The sequence below is a fragment of the Cydia strobilella genome, chromosome 12 (genome assembly GCF_947568885.1).
Source record: "Cydia strobilella chromosome 12, ilCydStro3.1, whole genome shotgun sequence".
Taxonomy (NCBI): domain Eukaryota; kingdom Metazoa; phylum Arthropoda; class Insecta; order Lepidoptera; family Tortricidae; genus Cydia; species Cydia strobilella.
Window position 1 is genome coordinate 17,819,436 of NC_086052.1, and position 16,611 is coordinate 17,836,046.

The window sequence follows — 16,611 nt, forward strand, 5'->3', positions numbered from 1 at the left end:
TATTTTACTTAATTTTGAAAATGTAGTGCAGCTATATAATTCAGAGGCAGTCAATCTACTCCTCAATGTGCAGTGTCCACTGCAACAAATATGACGACGCTAAATCTACTGCTAAGGTTCCTTAGATCTTGATAAATAGCTGGCAAAGGCCTAATTGTAGATTGTAGTGTAATCATGTATTGGATGGTTCTGAAAGGGCTAAAAGTAACTCATAATATTTGCTTAAAATCTAGGAATGGTCAATGTAGTTGCAAGAATATGCAATGTTCTTATCTAGCTTTAAGTTAAGCTGGATTAACCTCTTGTCTGTATGATAATTGATAAGAATCCTGATCGTGACCAAATTTTTAGTCATTGTTTTGCATTTTTATCAAACTTCTGCTCTATAGCAATCGAGGTTTTATTGAACCCATAATTTTTGACCACACAACAATAGGTATATGAAGATTAAGCTGAATTGTGAATACTACTGAAACAGGTGTTTAATGCATTATACCACAAATTGGCGAAAATCACTAAATAGCCATGAAAACCGCTATTATATTACGATATATTGGTGTACCACCATAACTCAGCTGTTATAAGATTACAGGCTGAGTAAGCCAATTCTTATACGACTGTTTTGCTAGTTGGGATTGTTGGGAATTGCATATCCATATCTCAAATGCGACCGAAATACTTACTAGAATATACGAAAGTAATATATGTATTCTTGGACAGCACCTGTATAAGTCCAAGTCGTAAATAGTCGAATTTACGAGCGGATTGGTTGGAGCCCATTACCTGTCACCGTCAATTTCACATGCAGTTTATAGACAAACACATGTTACAAATTATAATACAGAGTTAGAGAGTTACTGAGATTTTATCTTAAAATTGTCACAAAAATTGTGTGATTATGAATCATCAGGTTTTCATAAACATGCCTTCGTGCCTTGATACTAAAACCGCAGACTTATAAAATAAAATATGTAAAGTATTGGGTATTTAACACAATGAAAAATATGAATTTAAGAAGGCATTAAGTATTCATCGGTATTACTAGAATATTATTCAGCTTAAAAATAAAATCTACGGAAATGTATCAAATTTACTGTAAAAAAAAAGTATACAATAATTTTGGAGGGATCAAAAAATAGATCCACATTAAAAGTGAAAAGGAACTTACGCAAAAGCTTCAGCCGAAAGCGCAATCCGGAAGTAACACCAAAGCCTATACCTTAAGCCTAGCCTTCTAGACTACGGTACACTACTAACTACAAAAATACCATATATAATGGCTTTATTGTTTGAACATAACGGGTAGCGCGCGTTCGGCGCGGGAGTGCGACGCGGACTGCGCTGCGACTGCCTCTGACGTCGCTATGCCCAATATAGCACCTCCACGATCCAAGCGATCTTCATTTGTCTCCCTAATTCTCTCCCTGTTTATAAAGTCCTTTGTTCTGTGGGCTTTACTAGGTAGTTAGGTTCTTTTTGGTGGGTTGGTGGTGAAATGTGGAGCCGATGTTATTTTTGCCGGCGATTTTCGTCGCTTTTCCGCGCGGGCACGCTTGCCTTAAAACGGCAATACGGGTGGCGCGAGCGCCGATGTGTATTCGCTTTGGGTTTGTTTTGGGCTTTATTAGCTTTTTAGCGCTGATTGCGCGGTTTTTATCGAGTTATGCTAATTATTAGGTAAATAATAAACGGTTAAGCTTTATAGAAAGCTTCTATTAACTTATTAGTATTCAATTTTGAACTTTAAAATATTCTACGATGATTTAGGCACTAACCTGTTTTAATGTTAGCCGTTATTTTAACGGGTCTGTTATCTAGTATCTTGCATATCATATATCTTGTATGTTACATGTTCAAGTTAAATTATACTTTTAATACATTAATCTCCACAAACCTCCAATTAAATTCATATGCTTAGATCCAGGGACTTGAAATAATACCTATTCGTACCTATTTCAGTATATCCGCTAAGAAAATAGCACACTAGGAAGAACCTAGGTCTCCTTTCATTAAGTACGCCCTCGCTAATGAAGCTACAGTAAAGTAATAAATTACCGCGCAAATAAAACAAAGAGCATGACGCGCCATCTATTTATTCTAGAAATAAACTCCTGGGTGCGTAGCCAACGTGTCAATCGTTTACACTCCGTAGCGAACGAAACGCAACTGTCTCTGTCGCACTAATATGGAAGACTGATAGAGAGAGATAAAGCTTCGCCACGGAGCGTTAAGACGAAAGCGGATGACCCGCGCGAAATGGCCTTTTCATACAAACGTAGTCCTGATTTTCCTCTCTGGATATCAAAATTATTATTGAAAATATTTTGACACAATTTGTTGTATATAAACTACACATGCCCCTACGTTAGATTTTTTTCGAATTCTTAATTATTATAAAACAGGACCCTTTAAAAATTTGTATGAAATTCGCTCCAAATTTTTATAATAATGAAAAGATCGAAAATGTCAAACATAGGGGCATAGCTATGGTTAATATACATAAAGTTATGCAAAAATATTTTGCATGTTGTCAATATCCAGAGAGGAAAATGGGGACTACGTTTGTAGGTATGGAGTAAGCGGCTGTCCCCTTTCCTCTTAACGATTGGCACGTTGGCTAGGCACCTGCTAGAGCTATCCTTAGTAGATAGCGCCGTGCGTATCGTCCACATTGTTAAGACGGGGCTTAAAGCCAGAAAACTGGAAGGAAACAAAAGATATGGCACGCGAAACTTGCGACGGAAGATATGGACGTCACGCGGGTGTACCTTTTATCTTAATTAGTCTGAAAATTTACTTCTAAAATGATTTTTAACGGGTCACTTATTAATGTAATAATTTTAATATGTTCGAGTCTCACGGTAGTTCTTAGGGTTCCGTACCTCAAAAGGAAAAAACGGAACCCTTATAGGATCACTCGTGCGTCTGTCTGTCTGTTTGTCTGTCTGTCCGTCTGTCACAGCCTGTTTTCTCCGAAACTACTAGATTAATTAAGTTGAAATTTGGTACACATATGTAAGTTTGTGACCCAAAGATGGACATGTAACGTTAACAAATTAATTTTAAACACGGGGGCCACTTTTAGGGGGTAAATGAGAAAATGAAAAAAATAAAGTTTTTCAAACTGTATCGTGTTATATATCAAATGAAAGAGCTTATTGTGAGAATCTCAAATATATTTTTTTATAATTTTAGGATAAACAATTTATAAGTTATTCAAGTAAATAGGCAACAAATGACCATTCTCCCCTTTATCTCCGAAACTACTGGGTCTAAAATTTTGAAAAAAATAAACAAAATAGATCTTTACCTATAGATTACAGAAAAACCTATTAGAAATTGCAGTCAAGCGTGAGTCGGACTTAATTACTTAGTTTTTGATCCGACCCCTACGGGTTTTTAAAGACATTTCGCTCACGTTTCACATAAAAAATACATTGTTTAAATTGTATATACGGAACTCTTGGAATGCGAGTCCGACTCGCACTTAGCCGGTTTTTCTCTTCAGATCTCTGGGCTATATCATTAGCTATTTTATACTAAAATTAGTGCGTTTTCACATTTTCCGATCCGATATCGGAAGTAGGATCCCACATCCGCGTATTAGTCAGGCCGCGGGGGCGCGCCCGGGCGCCGTCTTTAGCGGTCACACACACTACAACAAGCATTATGCATACACATACGCACACATAGAAAAATTCAATACAAAAACTACAATTGTGCGTTATCCCCCCTGTTAAAAGTGTTCATATGGGGCATTTTCTATGAAAAGGGGCCTTATTGTCGATGGCGCTTACTCCGCACAGCTTCGTGCGGCATTGTATTTTGAAGCATCGTTAATAATGGCGTAAGCGCCATCGACAATAAGGTCCCTTTTTATAGAAAATACCACATATTAGTTTCATCGTCCACATTGTTAACTGACGACTTAAAACCTTATTACCAAGGCAAAAGGACCACCGATGGTACAGTTAAGAGTGTTGCGTCGCTCTGCGTATAAATATTTTTATAGCGTTCTAATCTCAGATGCAAAAACAGGATAGGAATTAAGTGCTAAAACGAATGAATGAACATTTTATGGTGTGGTCTGGGCATGTCTTTCTCGTCGATTATTTCCTAATTCCATTCCTGATTAGTATTCCTATGGTAAGATTCCTGATTAGTTATATAATGTTTATCTTCTTCCTTTTAAAACTTTTCACATATGGGCTTAAAGTATATGATGAAATAGTTTAAGAGATACTCGCAGATAAGTAAGCCAAGCGACATTAACGTGGGACCTGTTCGTAGCGGGCTAATTTAAAAATTACAATTACAACCAGACCCCGTTATCAGTGGTGACATTTTAATGAAATGTATAGTCGTTCGGGGTAAGAGCACGCTGTGGGTAGGAGATCGCAAGTTTTACAACCAATCAATAGCATTGATTCCTTCACGTCTCCTGTCATCTCCGCCTCAGTGGAAAGGCAGCCTTATAAGAACTAGTTCAAATTTGTACATTGTATCAATTTCGTTATGTTATGATCAGACCCCGTTATCAATGGTAAAATTTTAATGAAATGCAAGGGTTGGCACTGCATATATGTATTTAACATGTATAGAGTCATTCGGGGTAAGAGTACGCTGTGGGTAAGAGATCGCGGTGTGCCGTTTACCGGCGGATGTGATGTGAGCGAAGTGTGTATTAACAGGATTTGAAGACCTTTGTGTCGACATCTGGTCTCCCGCGATACAGGCCTAGCCTAGTGCGGGAACTCCTGGAACCTCCGAATGTCAAGTCAGTTATGCACCAACTCTTTTCAGTAACTTGTGATATGTACTTACTATGTACAGTCAGCAATACTATTCGCTTAGCACCTTTGCATACAAACTTCTATGCAGTGGGGGTCACTTTTCTCTGCAGCTGACTGTACTACAATTGTATTCGTTCTGTGCAATAAAAACATTTTTTATCTTTTATCTTTATCTTTATTTTGGAACCCGCGAGCACGCACATCCATCTCGCTCACGCTCAGTGAAAGTGAGAGAAGAACACGAAACTGAACCTTAAATTAATCTTACCTTCGTGTGCTGAACTGGACGCTGCTGGTTCTGTGCATCCGCAACATAGTTCTTCATGCCGGCCATGAGAACGGTGGCTCCAAGGAATTTGTTCAGCAACGCGCGCGCTTCCGTGTCCTCGCTCGTGTCGCCTTGCTCGATCACTGAAAAAAAGATATCGGTCAAAATATGCAAAAATAGTTTTTCGTTAAAAGATAAAGATAGTTTATTATTCAAGTAGGCTTATTACAATGCGCTTATGAACGTAAAATAAAGATACGCCGGCTTTAACTTACACCTCTGCCCCGAGAAGATTTAAATCCCCCCTCAATTGGAGGACCAACCAACCACCATACACCAAAAACCATACTTTCGTTAATAACATACATATAAAAACGTTTAATTTTATGTATTAAAAGTTGAAGTTGTTTAGATTATTTGAGCCCACCATGGAAAGGGTGAATAAACTTTTTAGTATGGATGGAATTTAAATATACTAAACATACACTTTTGTCGTAGTTTTGTCGTAATAAGCTCATTCCATAATGGACTTAACATATTAGTAGTAAGAGACACAAAATTTCTCCTAACAATCTGTGTCACTATTGTCCCTAAAAAAGAATATCAACAAAGGTAGAATGAGAGAACTAAATAAGTTTGACCGAAGAGCTGGCGGCTTTCTCGCACAACGTATCAGCATTGCGATACAGCGGGGAAATGCCGCCAGCATCCTTGGTACAATGCCTCAAGGGCCTATTTTAGATTTAAGCTAGTTATTACTATTTAGTGCGCAACGCATTTCTTTTGACTTTGTTATTCCAATCTGCAATAAGTTTGTATTTTACGTTTTATAAAAGCAACTTTTTACAGTGCACTTTCGAGCAATGATCGTTCTGATTTCGGACATTGGCAAATCGCCATTAGGGCAGAGCTTTTAAAACCCAAGTCGTTATTTATCTTAATACCTGGTAATAAAAAAAAACGAATAAACTCCCGAAACCATAAAAAAGGTATCCTTGTATAAAGGTACAGTCAAGTGTAAAAGTATGGGTGCATATAACACTTAAAAATATGTCCCATAGTTCCTTATTCGCTGACAGTTAAGAGCTATGTGACATGTTTTTAAGTACAACGTGTGCACCCATATTTTTACACTTCACTGTTAATACTATTACTTATATACCTATCTATCAGTCATAAATAACATTGATAATTTAATAAAATAACGCAACAAAATTTTAATAAATTAATCTTTTATTTAGAGCACGTTTCGTAGAGTGATTCGAGTCGCGTGACACAATAAAATGAAATCAATTATTTCAGGCATCATAGATACATTCCCATAATTAACATCCTTAGGTACATACAAAAATACGATATATATAATCTATAAAATACTAATATCTCTGTGTTCCTTTGATCCTTTTTTTGACTTTTGCTTTTTGAGATATATCTATAATAATTCAATGTTTTTAAGAATAATAATAACTGCATCAATAAATTGCTCTGATATTTAGATTAAGGTAATATTTAAAACTTGACAATTTAAAAGTGCTTGTTGCTAGGCTTATTTGAATAAAGAATATTTTGACTTTGAATATTTTAACTTTGACTTTAATACAACTCACCAATGTCAGCATTCTTCATTCGCGTCAAAATATCCTGAACTCCGGTGACCTTCGTCGTGCTGTCCAGGAAGGAGCGTTCCTGAGGCTTTCCCCCCACTCTCGTGGTTGTGGTGGTGGTACGGCCCCCGTGGCGTTCGGTGGTGGTGGTGGTACGGCCACCGTTGCGGTCAGTGGTGGTGGTGACGATGGCGTCTTCGATGGATCCGAGGCTTTGCTCACTGTCCGTGCGCGCTAGACCTAGGAACAATAGTTTCATAAGATACCTTTAAATAAATAAAGCATTTTGTATTGTATTTGTATAAGATCATCTGTTTTTAGGGTTCCGTACCCAAAGGGTAAAAACGGGACCCTATTACTAAGACTCTGTCCGTCTGTCTGTCTGTCACCAGGCTGTATCTCATGCACCGTGATAGCTAGACAGTTGAAATTTTCACAGATGATTTCTGTTGCCGCTATAACAACAAATACTAAATACCCTCGGTGCGCGAGTCCGACTCGCACTTGGCCGGTTTTTTTTATGAAACGTCTACACATGTGCAAGATGTGGAAAGTTTCAAAAAACTTGGAAACATTCTCAGATATTTCAGGAAAATTTCATAGGGAATTCAGGATACCTACTTTCACTATGGAAACGGAAAATTTGGATCCCCTTAAAAATATGAGGTTTCTGTTTTTTTTTTTCAATTGTAAATGACGCAAATTTGTATGTATGTATGTATGACGCTACATCAGTAGATTGCGTCTATTTATCAAAAACAAGGCACTAATTAAGCAACAATTCAATTTAAAATTTACTTGATTATCGTAACGCTATACCGTAACAATTCAATTTAAATTTAATTTGATTATATATTGTGAAATCATCCGTTTCTGACCTTGGAAGTAAATTTGCCAATTAATAAATCTTGAGAGATGAATACAAAATTATAATAATAATCATCATGTATAAAAAAATATACATTACTACCAAAAAAAATTAAGTCCGAAACATTGTTGCCAACAAGAGTTTTTAATGAAGCGCTGGTGGCCTAGCGGTAAGACTGGTAAGAGCGTGCGATTTTCAATCCGGAGGTCGCGGGTTCAAACCCCGGCTCGTACCAATGAGTTTTTCGGAACTTATGTACGAAATATCATTTGATATTTACCAGTCGCATTTCGGTGAAGGAAAACATCGTGAGGAAACCGGACTGATCCTAACAAGGCCTAGTTCACCCTCTGGGTTGGAAGGTCAGATGGCAGTCGCTTTCGTAAAAACTAGTGCCTACGTCAATTCTTAGGATTAGTTGTCAAGCGGACCCCAGGCTCCCAGGAGCCGTGGCAAAATGCCGGGATAACGCGAGGAAGAAGAAGAAGAGGAGTTTGTTTCAATGAGGAAACAGTGAATCTCAAAGACACTGTCTTCTGTGACGTGCTGACGTGATGTCAGGAGTTATACATAGGTATTTATGTGCTTTATGTATATTTGTAAATACTGTAGTTATAAATAGGTATCGCTTTCTGAATAAATGTCTTGAGAGTTGAGAGGAAAGGCCAATACTACCTACTCCTAATTATTGGCGTTAGGTTAGATTAAATTAAGCAGCAACGTGCCACGGCACGACGACGTGACGTGATTTTTTATGTTACACGCCGTAGATTTGCACGTCATGAGTCACGACGTCGCAACGTTACACGACGCCGCAACGTGCCACGGCACGTCGTCGTCTAATTGTGTGTCGGCCCTAAGTACTCAAAGGAATCCAACGGACGTTATACTCCTCCTTAAAATACATCAGATCTTTTATTCTTTATGTGAATAAGACTGTGGAGCTGACTAGAAGTTCAATCGATCTAGCTATGCGTAATGTTCTCTGTCACTGTCAGAAACTGTCTGTAACTGGTTTTATTTATTTCTAGCTTAGGATCTCTAGTGACGACATTTTTTTTAAGTCTTCTGGTTTGGGAAGCTTCGGTGACTCAGTAGAATAATACATAGTAAAACAAACCGACTAGACATAAAGTCACAAGTTAAAATCTCCGTTGGATTGTGATTTTCTATTTCAATTTTATAATATGCTCTATCCTGGCTTTGCTTGATACGAAGTTAATAAAATATACTGTAAAACCAGTATTCAGTATTCATTTATTTCTTGCTTCCATGGTACATTTATTGGGTAGTATTAACATACCTATTTCTTATGGTATCACATCAATCACATGGACCCTGAATAGGGTGTAGCAAATACAGATAATTTAATTAAATTACAGTTACTTAACTATATCTAGTAGCTTTTACAAACTTATAACTACGTATACCAACCAGCGTGTTGTGAGGAGTCGCTGGAGACGCTGTCGCGCAGGCCCGCGCTGCGCAGGATCAAACCGGCCTTTGGATACACGCTCCGCTCGCTCTTCGGTGTATCAGCTGATAAATAAAACAAACATTTATAACTAGGAAACAAATCGAATTATTGTATAGTACTTATTTGTGTTTTTAGGTAGTCACACTACTACTTACATTTAAATCAAAGTTGACTTTATATAAATTTTAAACCGTAATATGTGTCATATGTGTTCGCGCCCCTTTTCATTCCTTGGCATTCAATTTCATCCATTTCGCTCACTCTTTCTTTCATAAATATATTCGACCTTATTTTCATATCACCCGCCTTTTTGTCGACCTTCTTAAACGCTATAAAGAACAGCAGAAGAATTTGAATATATCTGTCATTGCCAAAATTGACAATCAAAATAAAAACACGCCCCTATGGACGCCTTTTTCCTTCGTGAAGATTTAAGTAATTTTAATAGAGCGATAAACGTGAGTGTGAAGGTGAGAACTGTGAGAAGAAATCAGAAGCAAACACGAACCACTAAATTAGAATAATATAACGGCGGCCGCCGCAACCGGACAGAATTTCACTGAGCAGGTAAGGTCGGCCCCATTAATTCATAGATTCATTCTTAGCCATAGCCCCTCTTTATCTTCGGGCTGCGCTCCCGCTGGTCCTTCGAAATCGCGTATACAATATGCTTACCTATACTAAAGAAAAAGTGACCAAGCCATCCGATGGTAGAGCGTCAGAGGGCTTACCGCGAACACAGAAGTTCGCAAATTGCGGGTAACTTGCTCTTTTACTCCCATTAAGGCGTAATTAAAGTCACAGAAAAAGATGCCCGCAATTTGCGAGCTTCGGTGTTCGCGGTAGGCCCTCCGGTGTCAATTGTCGAGTGGAATGGACGCCTCAAAAAGTTACTACGAATCTTACTAAACTTGTAGTCGAGATAGAATAAGAACGAGCTTACATTAGAGACAAATGATTTGTGAATAGATTGGTTAGACAGAAAGTTGATTACGAAATCAATAATTTGCGGTTGGCACGCAATATACTTACGTGCGTTTCGTTTTGGTGAGCTCCGTTCCGTATATGGTCAATGTTTTAAATATGTATACAATTTTGGTTTTTATTACCACTGAATAAAGTGCGAAAGTGTTAGTACTCGATATCTTGTCCATGTTCGGAAAAACCCGCAAAAGAAATCGGCTTGGTAGAATTTATTGCAGTTTTTAAATGTTATCTATAAAATACGTGGGTACAGTCAGATTCTGTTCTTAAAAAACTTCTGTTCGCGTTGTGTACAGACTACGTATGAAAAATATCTACCATTCTTTAATAACGAAAGCTGACTGCAGAATAGCTAAGCGGGATAAGTGTACCCGTGTCATAAAAATAAAATAAAAGCCTTAATTAACTTACATGCACTCTTTATGTACTTCTCCGTGAGCGATTTCACGGAGCTCTGCCGGACGGTCTTCCTATCCTCCCTCCTTCCCGTCTTCTCAGTCTTCTCCACTCGGTCGACCTTCTCACTCTTATCCACAATTCTCCGCTGGCTGTCGGTCTTCTCCATCCTTCCAATCTTCTGTTTCTGGTCCTTTCTGACCTCGGTGACGTCAGTGATACTGACGCCTCCCAATGTGTCTGACTCGCGTCGGTCGCTGTGAGTAAACTGTTCTAAGGTTGCTCGCTCTTCTTTCTGTAAAAAGAAACGAATACTCGTAGTTATGCATATTAAAGTATGGAAGCCGTACAAGTGAGGCTTGGGTTTATAACTTAGATACAGAGAGGTTGAAACTATTTATGAGGCTACTTACTAGTTAAAAAGACTATAATACCTACTGTTTTAAAAATTACTTCGCGGACATCGTTTGCAAGCATCCTTTTTATGTATCACTCCTAGACAGACTCGTACATATAACATAGCCTACTGTCAAAATGAGATTGTAGGTCTGTTCTTATTTGGGCACGGACCACTGAATATATTGAGGCCATAAAGTACGCGCAAAGTTTTTGAATACCAGCCTGAGGCTCACCATATAGTGTGTAGGCGTCGAAAGAAAGAAAAGCGGCGCTGGATCCGACTGTAACTGTCACTCACCTTATGTGGCTCGCCCCCTAACCTCGTGGTAGATATAGCCCCCAGCATGTGTAGCTTTGAAGGAGGATCGCCTTGTCCAGAGCGGCTGGTCCGACCGTAACTGTCGCTCACCGTATGTGGCTTGCTTCGCTGTCGCCCCGAACGTCCTCGTGGTAGTTATGGCCGTCAAGTCTTCAAGGCGGCTCGTTCTGCGCACGTAGGACTCTAGCGCCACCGTTTGTCACTCACCGTATGTGCCTCGCTATAGGTCGATCCAGTGTTGCCTCCGAATCTCCTCGTGGTAGTAATGGCCGCCAAGCCGTGTAGCCTTGAAGGGGGCTCGCCCTGAGCCCTCAGAAGTGACTCTAGTGCCGCTGGGTCTGATGCGTACGCCGTTACGCTGACTTCGCCTTCCGGCGCGCCGCCGTTGCGTGAGTGGAACTCTTGGCGGACGACCGTGCCTTTTACTGCGAAGTAATAACAACATTAGGGTCGGTTACGCGCATGTGACAAAGCTGGAGTTGCAAGAACTTATAGGATACTGTATGTAGGTACTGTAACTTTCAGACGAGCTGTAAGATTAAAATTTGAGCGACGAGGAATAAAGAAAAACGCCTGTGAGTTAGCTACATTGCACAAGAGGTTTTAATTATATATATATATATATATATATATATATATATATATATATATATATTTAGGTACAGTAAGCGCCTCAACTTAACTACCCATGTCGCCATACTAGCTATATTGAAAAGTGGATACTTATACTGGGACACCGACTGTATAGGTATAACTATTAAAAACAGATGTTAAAATGGAAGTAGAAGTAGTAGCAATAACAGCTTGGGTAAACAACTTTGCAGTAAGTAGATACCTAATTTTGTCTTTATCCTTATATTTAATACCTTATGAGCCTTATCCCTTATCCTTATATGTATGTATAATTGAGAACCTTAAAATGAATTTGCTATTTCACCAATACCTAAGGCTTAATCTATCGATTGACGAGTTTTGTTTGGATAGCCAGTCACTACTGTTTCAATATAGGTATTCGAAGAAGCACTTAAGCCGTGTAGATCTTATCTTAAATAGACAACGAAGGAACAGTGTGCGTCATTGACAAGTTAATGCCCCTTACACAATCATACTAGCGGGATTTACTGCACAGATATTTTATTATTTAGGTAAGTTCGGTCACGGACTTTAATTGTTGGCCCATTTAGGGTTCAAGATAATTTGGTTGTCAATACTAATGGTATGACATGTCCAATGTCCAATGTAAATGGCTAAACAAAAAGAATTTTTATATTTATTGTTTTATAAAGAAAACATACATTACGCCATTAAAAATTACGCCAATTTGTATAACAGTTTGTAGGCGGTCTCCGTGTCTGTACTTCTCCGTTCTATCACTGAAGGTGCAGGAGGTTAGAGCGAACGGATCCTTAGCATAGATTGTTGCCGTTATCATTTGGAACGAAGAAATTTAACTCGTTATCCGTAATTTAATGCGGATTTCTAAGAATTTCATTAACTTCCCTTGTCTGTATATTTACAGGAAGGCCCAAAAATATGTTGACGAATTTTTCGAGGTGTATATTGTTGATAATTTTAACAAAGCTTTGCGTCTGTGTATGTGTGTGTGTGTGTGTGTGTTCTAAGTATTAGAATTTTGAAGATAATATTTTTCCCCTCACTAGCTCGGAAAGTTGTCTTTTATCCTTTAAAACAAGCGAGGAAAAACGCATTTTATCCACTAGTGGGGAAAGTAATTTGACCTTGGATGGAGCGTGTTTAAGTAGCTTGACAGATAATAAAACGTAAAACGCTCATAATAATGGTTCGTTCGATATTAATTATCATTAAATAAATGGTTTGAGAATTTAATAAAAAATACCAGATTTAGCTTTATTTAATGATTTTAGGTCATAAACCTTAAAATTCCATATAATAATAAACGTTTGTTTTTTAATAATTATGTTAAATATAATTCTGAACGCACAAGTTAAGTCGATGCAATTTCAAAACGCATCATTGACATTTCATACGTCAGAAATGTTAACATTGTCAACAAAAATTTTACTTAAAAACTTCTCACGTAAAAGTACAGATTTTTGTTATAATATCGTAAAAAAATGAGTGATTCCAGTTTATGAAGATGATCTAACGCCTGTGGATGTTGCACTTTCCTCGCTATAGTGAGGGGAAAAGTTTTGTGTTACACACGGGTGCAAAATAAATGTATTTTACTACTTAAATAACTATTGTTTTGTGTCAGTTAAATGATTGTAGTTTTAATTTTTAATGTCATTTTGTAAAATGACGTGTATCTAAGTAAGAAAATTATTAATAAAAAATAATTGTAAACTTATTTTTGAGCCAAAGGCTGATGGATGATGGTAACTAACAAATACGATCTAGGGTTATCTAAACAAAGAGTAAATATTCTAAACTCTGACATTATTTACCAGTGAGACTCGGAACACCTGTTGGTCCATTTGTACTAACTACATAAAATGAACCTCAGTAGTCTAGTGGGTAAAACTAAAAACGAATTTGTATGGTGAATTTTTAAGTTATAAAAAAATTAAAATAATTACCTCACTGAGTTAATTAAATAAATCGTAGAAAACGAAACAATAACTTCAAAACATTTACCTATACCTTACGAATCGAAACTACAATTCACGGCGAAACGGAAAACATAGCACAAGCTTTACCACGCGTAACAATAAATAATATACAGGCCAACAGTGAAAGACACAACTGTAGCACGACCGCCGAATAACTAAACAGTAGCCACAGCACTACCACGATACCACGTTCACAAACCAAGTAAAACGCGCGAATGGCCGGCGCTAAGGTCTGAAACATTGCAACAGTTGCAAGAGAAAGTGAAGTTTCAGAACGCGAGAAAAACTATGGCTTGCAAGTAATGCTGTAATCTTTTGTGATAGAGGCTTACTTTTGAAACGTGCCGATGAATAAGATGTTGAGACGTGACGGATGGTTGTTGATGATTGCTTAGCGAGTTGACCGGCCTGGTAATAGCCAACAAATATAAAATGTACGATAAGAACGATTATGTACAGTTTTTGGAGTCCTCGTGTTTTTCTTTTTGAATGTAAATTTGCTCTGTAGAAACTAAAGACCTTATTAAAGATTCAGAAACACACGAGTGAGACGTGAGTCCCCTGCGTCATGGCCTGGGTCATGATCGCGGAGATAGTTCGAATCCGTAAATCCTTTTGAAACCTCGAAAAAGGACAATCGATTCAAAACACTGAATTTCGAGCTTTAACAGCCAAATAGAGTATCGTAAAACTAAATTGAGTTCTTTTTTCTACTGAAGAATGATAAAAGTCAAGTCCACCAGCTCTTGTAGGTCCTAGAGCTTGGGAAGGGGTCGTGGTTAGAATGCTAGCGATCACATGGCGCCTCCCGTCAACGGCAGGTGACGGAAACGCCGCAGGGGATTTTAGTGGTTATTCTCCTCCTCTCTCTCTGACTAACAGAGGGAGCCTTGGGAGGAGCGAGTCCCACATACCACCCCCCTTCCCAATGGGCTTCCCCATTGCCCGGGGAGCGAGATGCGTAAATGCATTTACCCCTGATTAAAAAAAAAGGTCCTAGAGCTCATGTTACGCTGGTTAGTTTAAAGATTTGAATTGTATATGCTGATGCAACGACAATACTACCCAGCTGAATAAATATATGCGTAGTGAGTAGTGAGTGATCGTGAATCAAGCGAACAGTTATTAATTATTACTAACAGCAACTCTCTTGGACTATTGGAAGACCTTAAGGCATTGCAATATGGTTTAGAATGGTCAGTTAACAGTGTCGACGATGGAATTGTCACCGATCTTAGTAATGAGGTCACGCATGTTCATTATTGTCATGTGTGATGTGACCGCTAATTATTCGTTTTCGGTTTTGGTCTTTGATGCAAATTTTGTGTTTATAAAAAATTAATGCTATTAGGGTACATTAAGGTAGTTTTATCGAATAGGGAAGTTGCTTTTACAAGGTTCTCAGAATGAGAAGATTATTTCTTATGTTATCGTTAACAAAAGGGAATGGTTGGTATATTATAAAGTAAAGGTACTTATTTAAAACGCTTTGCTTTAGAAAATTGATATTTTCGAAAAGAACATTGCCCCACTTTTTTTTAGAAAAAAACGTTTTTTTTTGGTCATTGCGATGACAAATAAATAATGATTGAAGTATTTATCTATATTTATGTAATGAGTACAGATTGCCAAACCTAAAGTGTAAAAAGTTCAATGCAAATTAAAGGCACCATATAATGCCTACCTTGATAATTTGAGGCGCCATTCCTCAGCGCCTTGATGCCGAAGAGCGGCCGTCCGTCGGCGTCGAGGGGCCCCGGCCCGTAGCTCGACGTGATCACGTCCAGCGGCTTGGCGATGGCCTTGGACGGGCTCGGCGCACGCCGCACCTTCTCACTCTCTATCCTCTTGCTGCTGAACTTCCTCGTCTCTGATGTAGTCTTCTTTAAGTTACGATTCGTCACCCAGGATGGTTTCTCTTCTTGTTTTGGTTTCCTGTCCACCTCAATCGTTGTCTTAATAATAGTTTCCTTTTTGGTTGTTTCTCTTGGAATCTTCCATTCGGGACTCGGCGAGCGCTGATGCATTCTTTCGACAGGGCTTGGAGATTTCCGCTTAGGTGAAGGCGACCTTTTACCGTTCAAGTGCATTTCAATGGTGTCGTTAGACGTTTTACGCTCGTACGATTTTGTAGTAACTTTACTTTCGAATTTCTGAGATTGCGATAAGTTCTTTTGGTTTTCTTGTTCGACAGTTTTTTTGTTGCTCACCTCTGAGAACTTCAGCTTGTCATTCTCATTGAGACCAACCTTTTTCATGTAAGCCGAAGCGTATTCATTGAAGCGGTTAGGCTTCGGTTTGGGTGAAGCCGTTTTGCTCGGTGATAGTGATCGCATCTTTTTGTCTGGACTACGCTGGCGGACTGGGCTCCTGGTTTTCACTGGAGTGGATTTAAGAGCTGGCTTCTCAGGGCTGTGTCGCCTCAGGTGTGTATCCTGTAGGACCCTAGTAGGTTCCTTGGCATGTCCGTTCAAAATAGGCTTCGTATGCTCCTTGGAATGATTGCGATCGGGGGATACGGTTTTCTGTGTCGCCGTTTTTATGTGACGTTCTGGGGAGACTGTCTTGACTGGTGTTGACTTGGGTTTCCGCTCAGGAGATCTCACTCTTTGCAGCTCCGGAGTTTTGTTCCTCAAGTGGTGTTCAGGCGAAGCTGGTCTCAAGCGCTGTTCTGGAGATTTGGGCTTGGTCTGCCGTTCAGGGGATCTGTTCTTCGGAGTACTCACAAACGTATGCTTCGTAGTTTTAGTTAACGTGTTAGTATCCGTTACGTGCTCGGTCTCCATCCTCTTCTTAGCGACTCTTATCTGAGCTCTGATACGTCGCCTCTGCTCGTAACCCACGACCTTTTCCAACTGAAAGGGATAAAGTTAGTGTAAGATTAGGCTGGCAACGGATATACAGATAAA

The 16,611-nt window shown here is 38.8% G+C and overlaps 1 protein-coding gene across 6 annotated transcripts in view; it reads right to left on the reverse strand.

Annotated features, from left to right (window-relative positions):
• LOC134746285 (mucin-2-like) overlaps positions 1–16,611 on the reverse strand; it is a 114,883-nt gene that overhangs the window by 38,234 nt on the left and 60,038 nt on the right. For all 6 annotated transcript variants that reach the window (XM_063680641.1, XM_063680640.1, XM_063680639.1 and 3 more), the window contains 6 exons: positions 15,387–16,557; positions 11,316–11,533; positions 10,406–10,685; positions 8,968–9,072; positions 6,669–6,905; positions 5,062–5,204 (listed from right to left, as the gene is read on the reverse strand). In XM_063680641.1, coding sequence (XP_063536711.1) covers positions 5,062–5,204; positions 6,669–6,905; positions 8,968–9,072; positions 10,406–10,685; positions 11,316–11,533; positions 15,387–16,557 — 2,154 coding nt within the window. The remainder of the gene's footprint in view (positions 1–5,061; positions 5,205–6,668; positions 6,906–8,967; positions 9,073–10,405; positions 10,686–11,315; positions 11,534–15,386; positions 16,558–16,611) is intronic.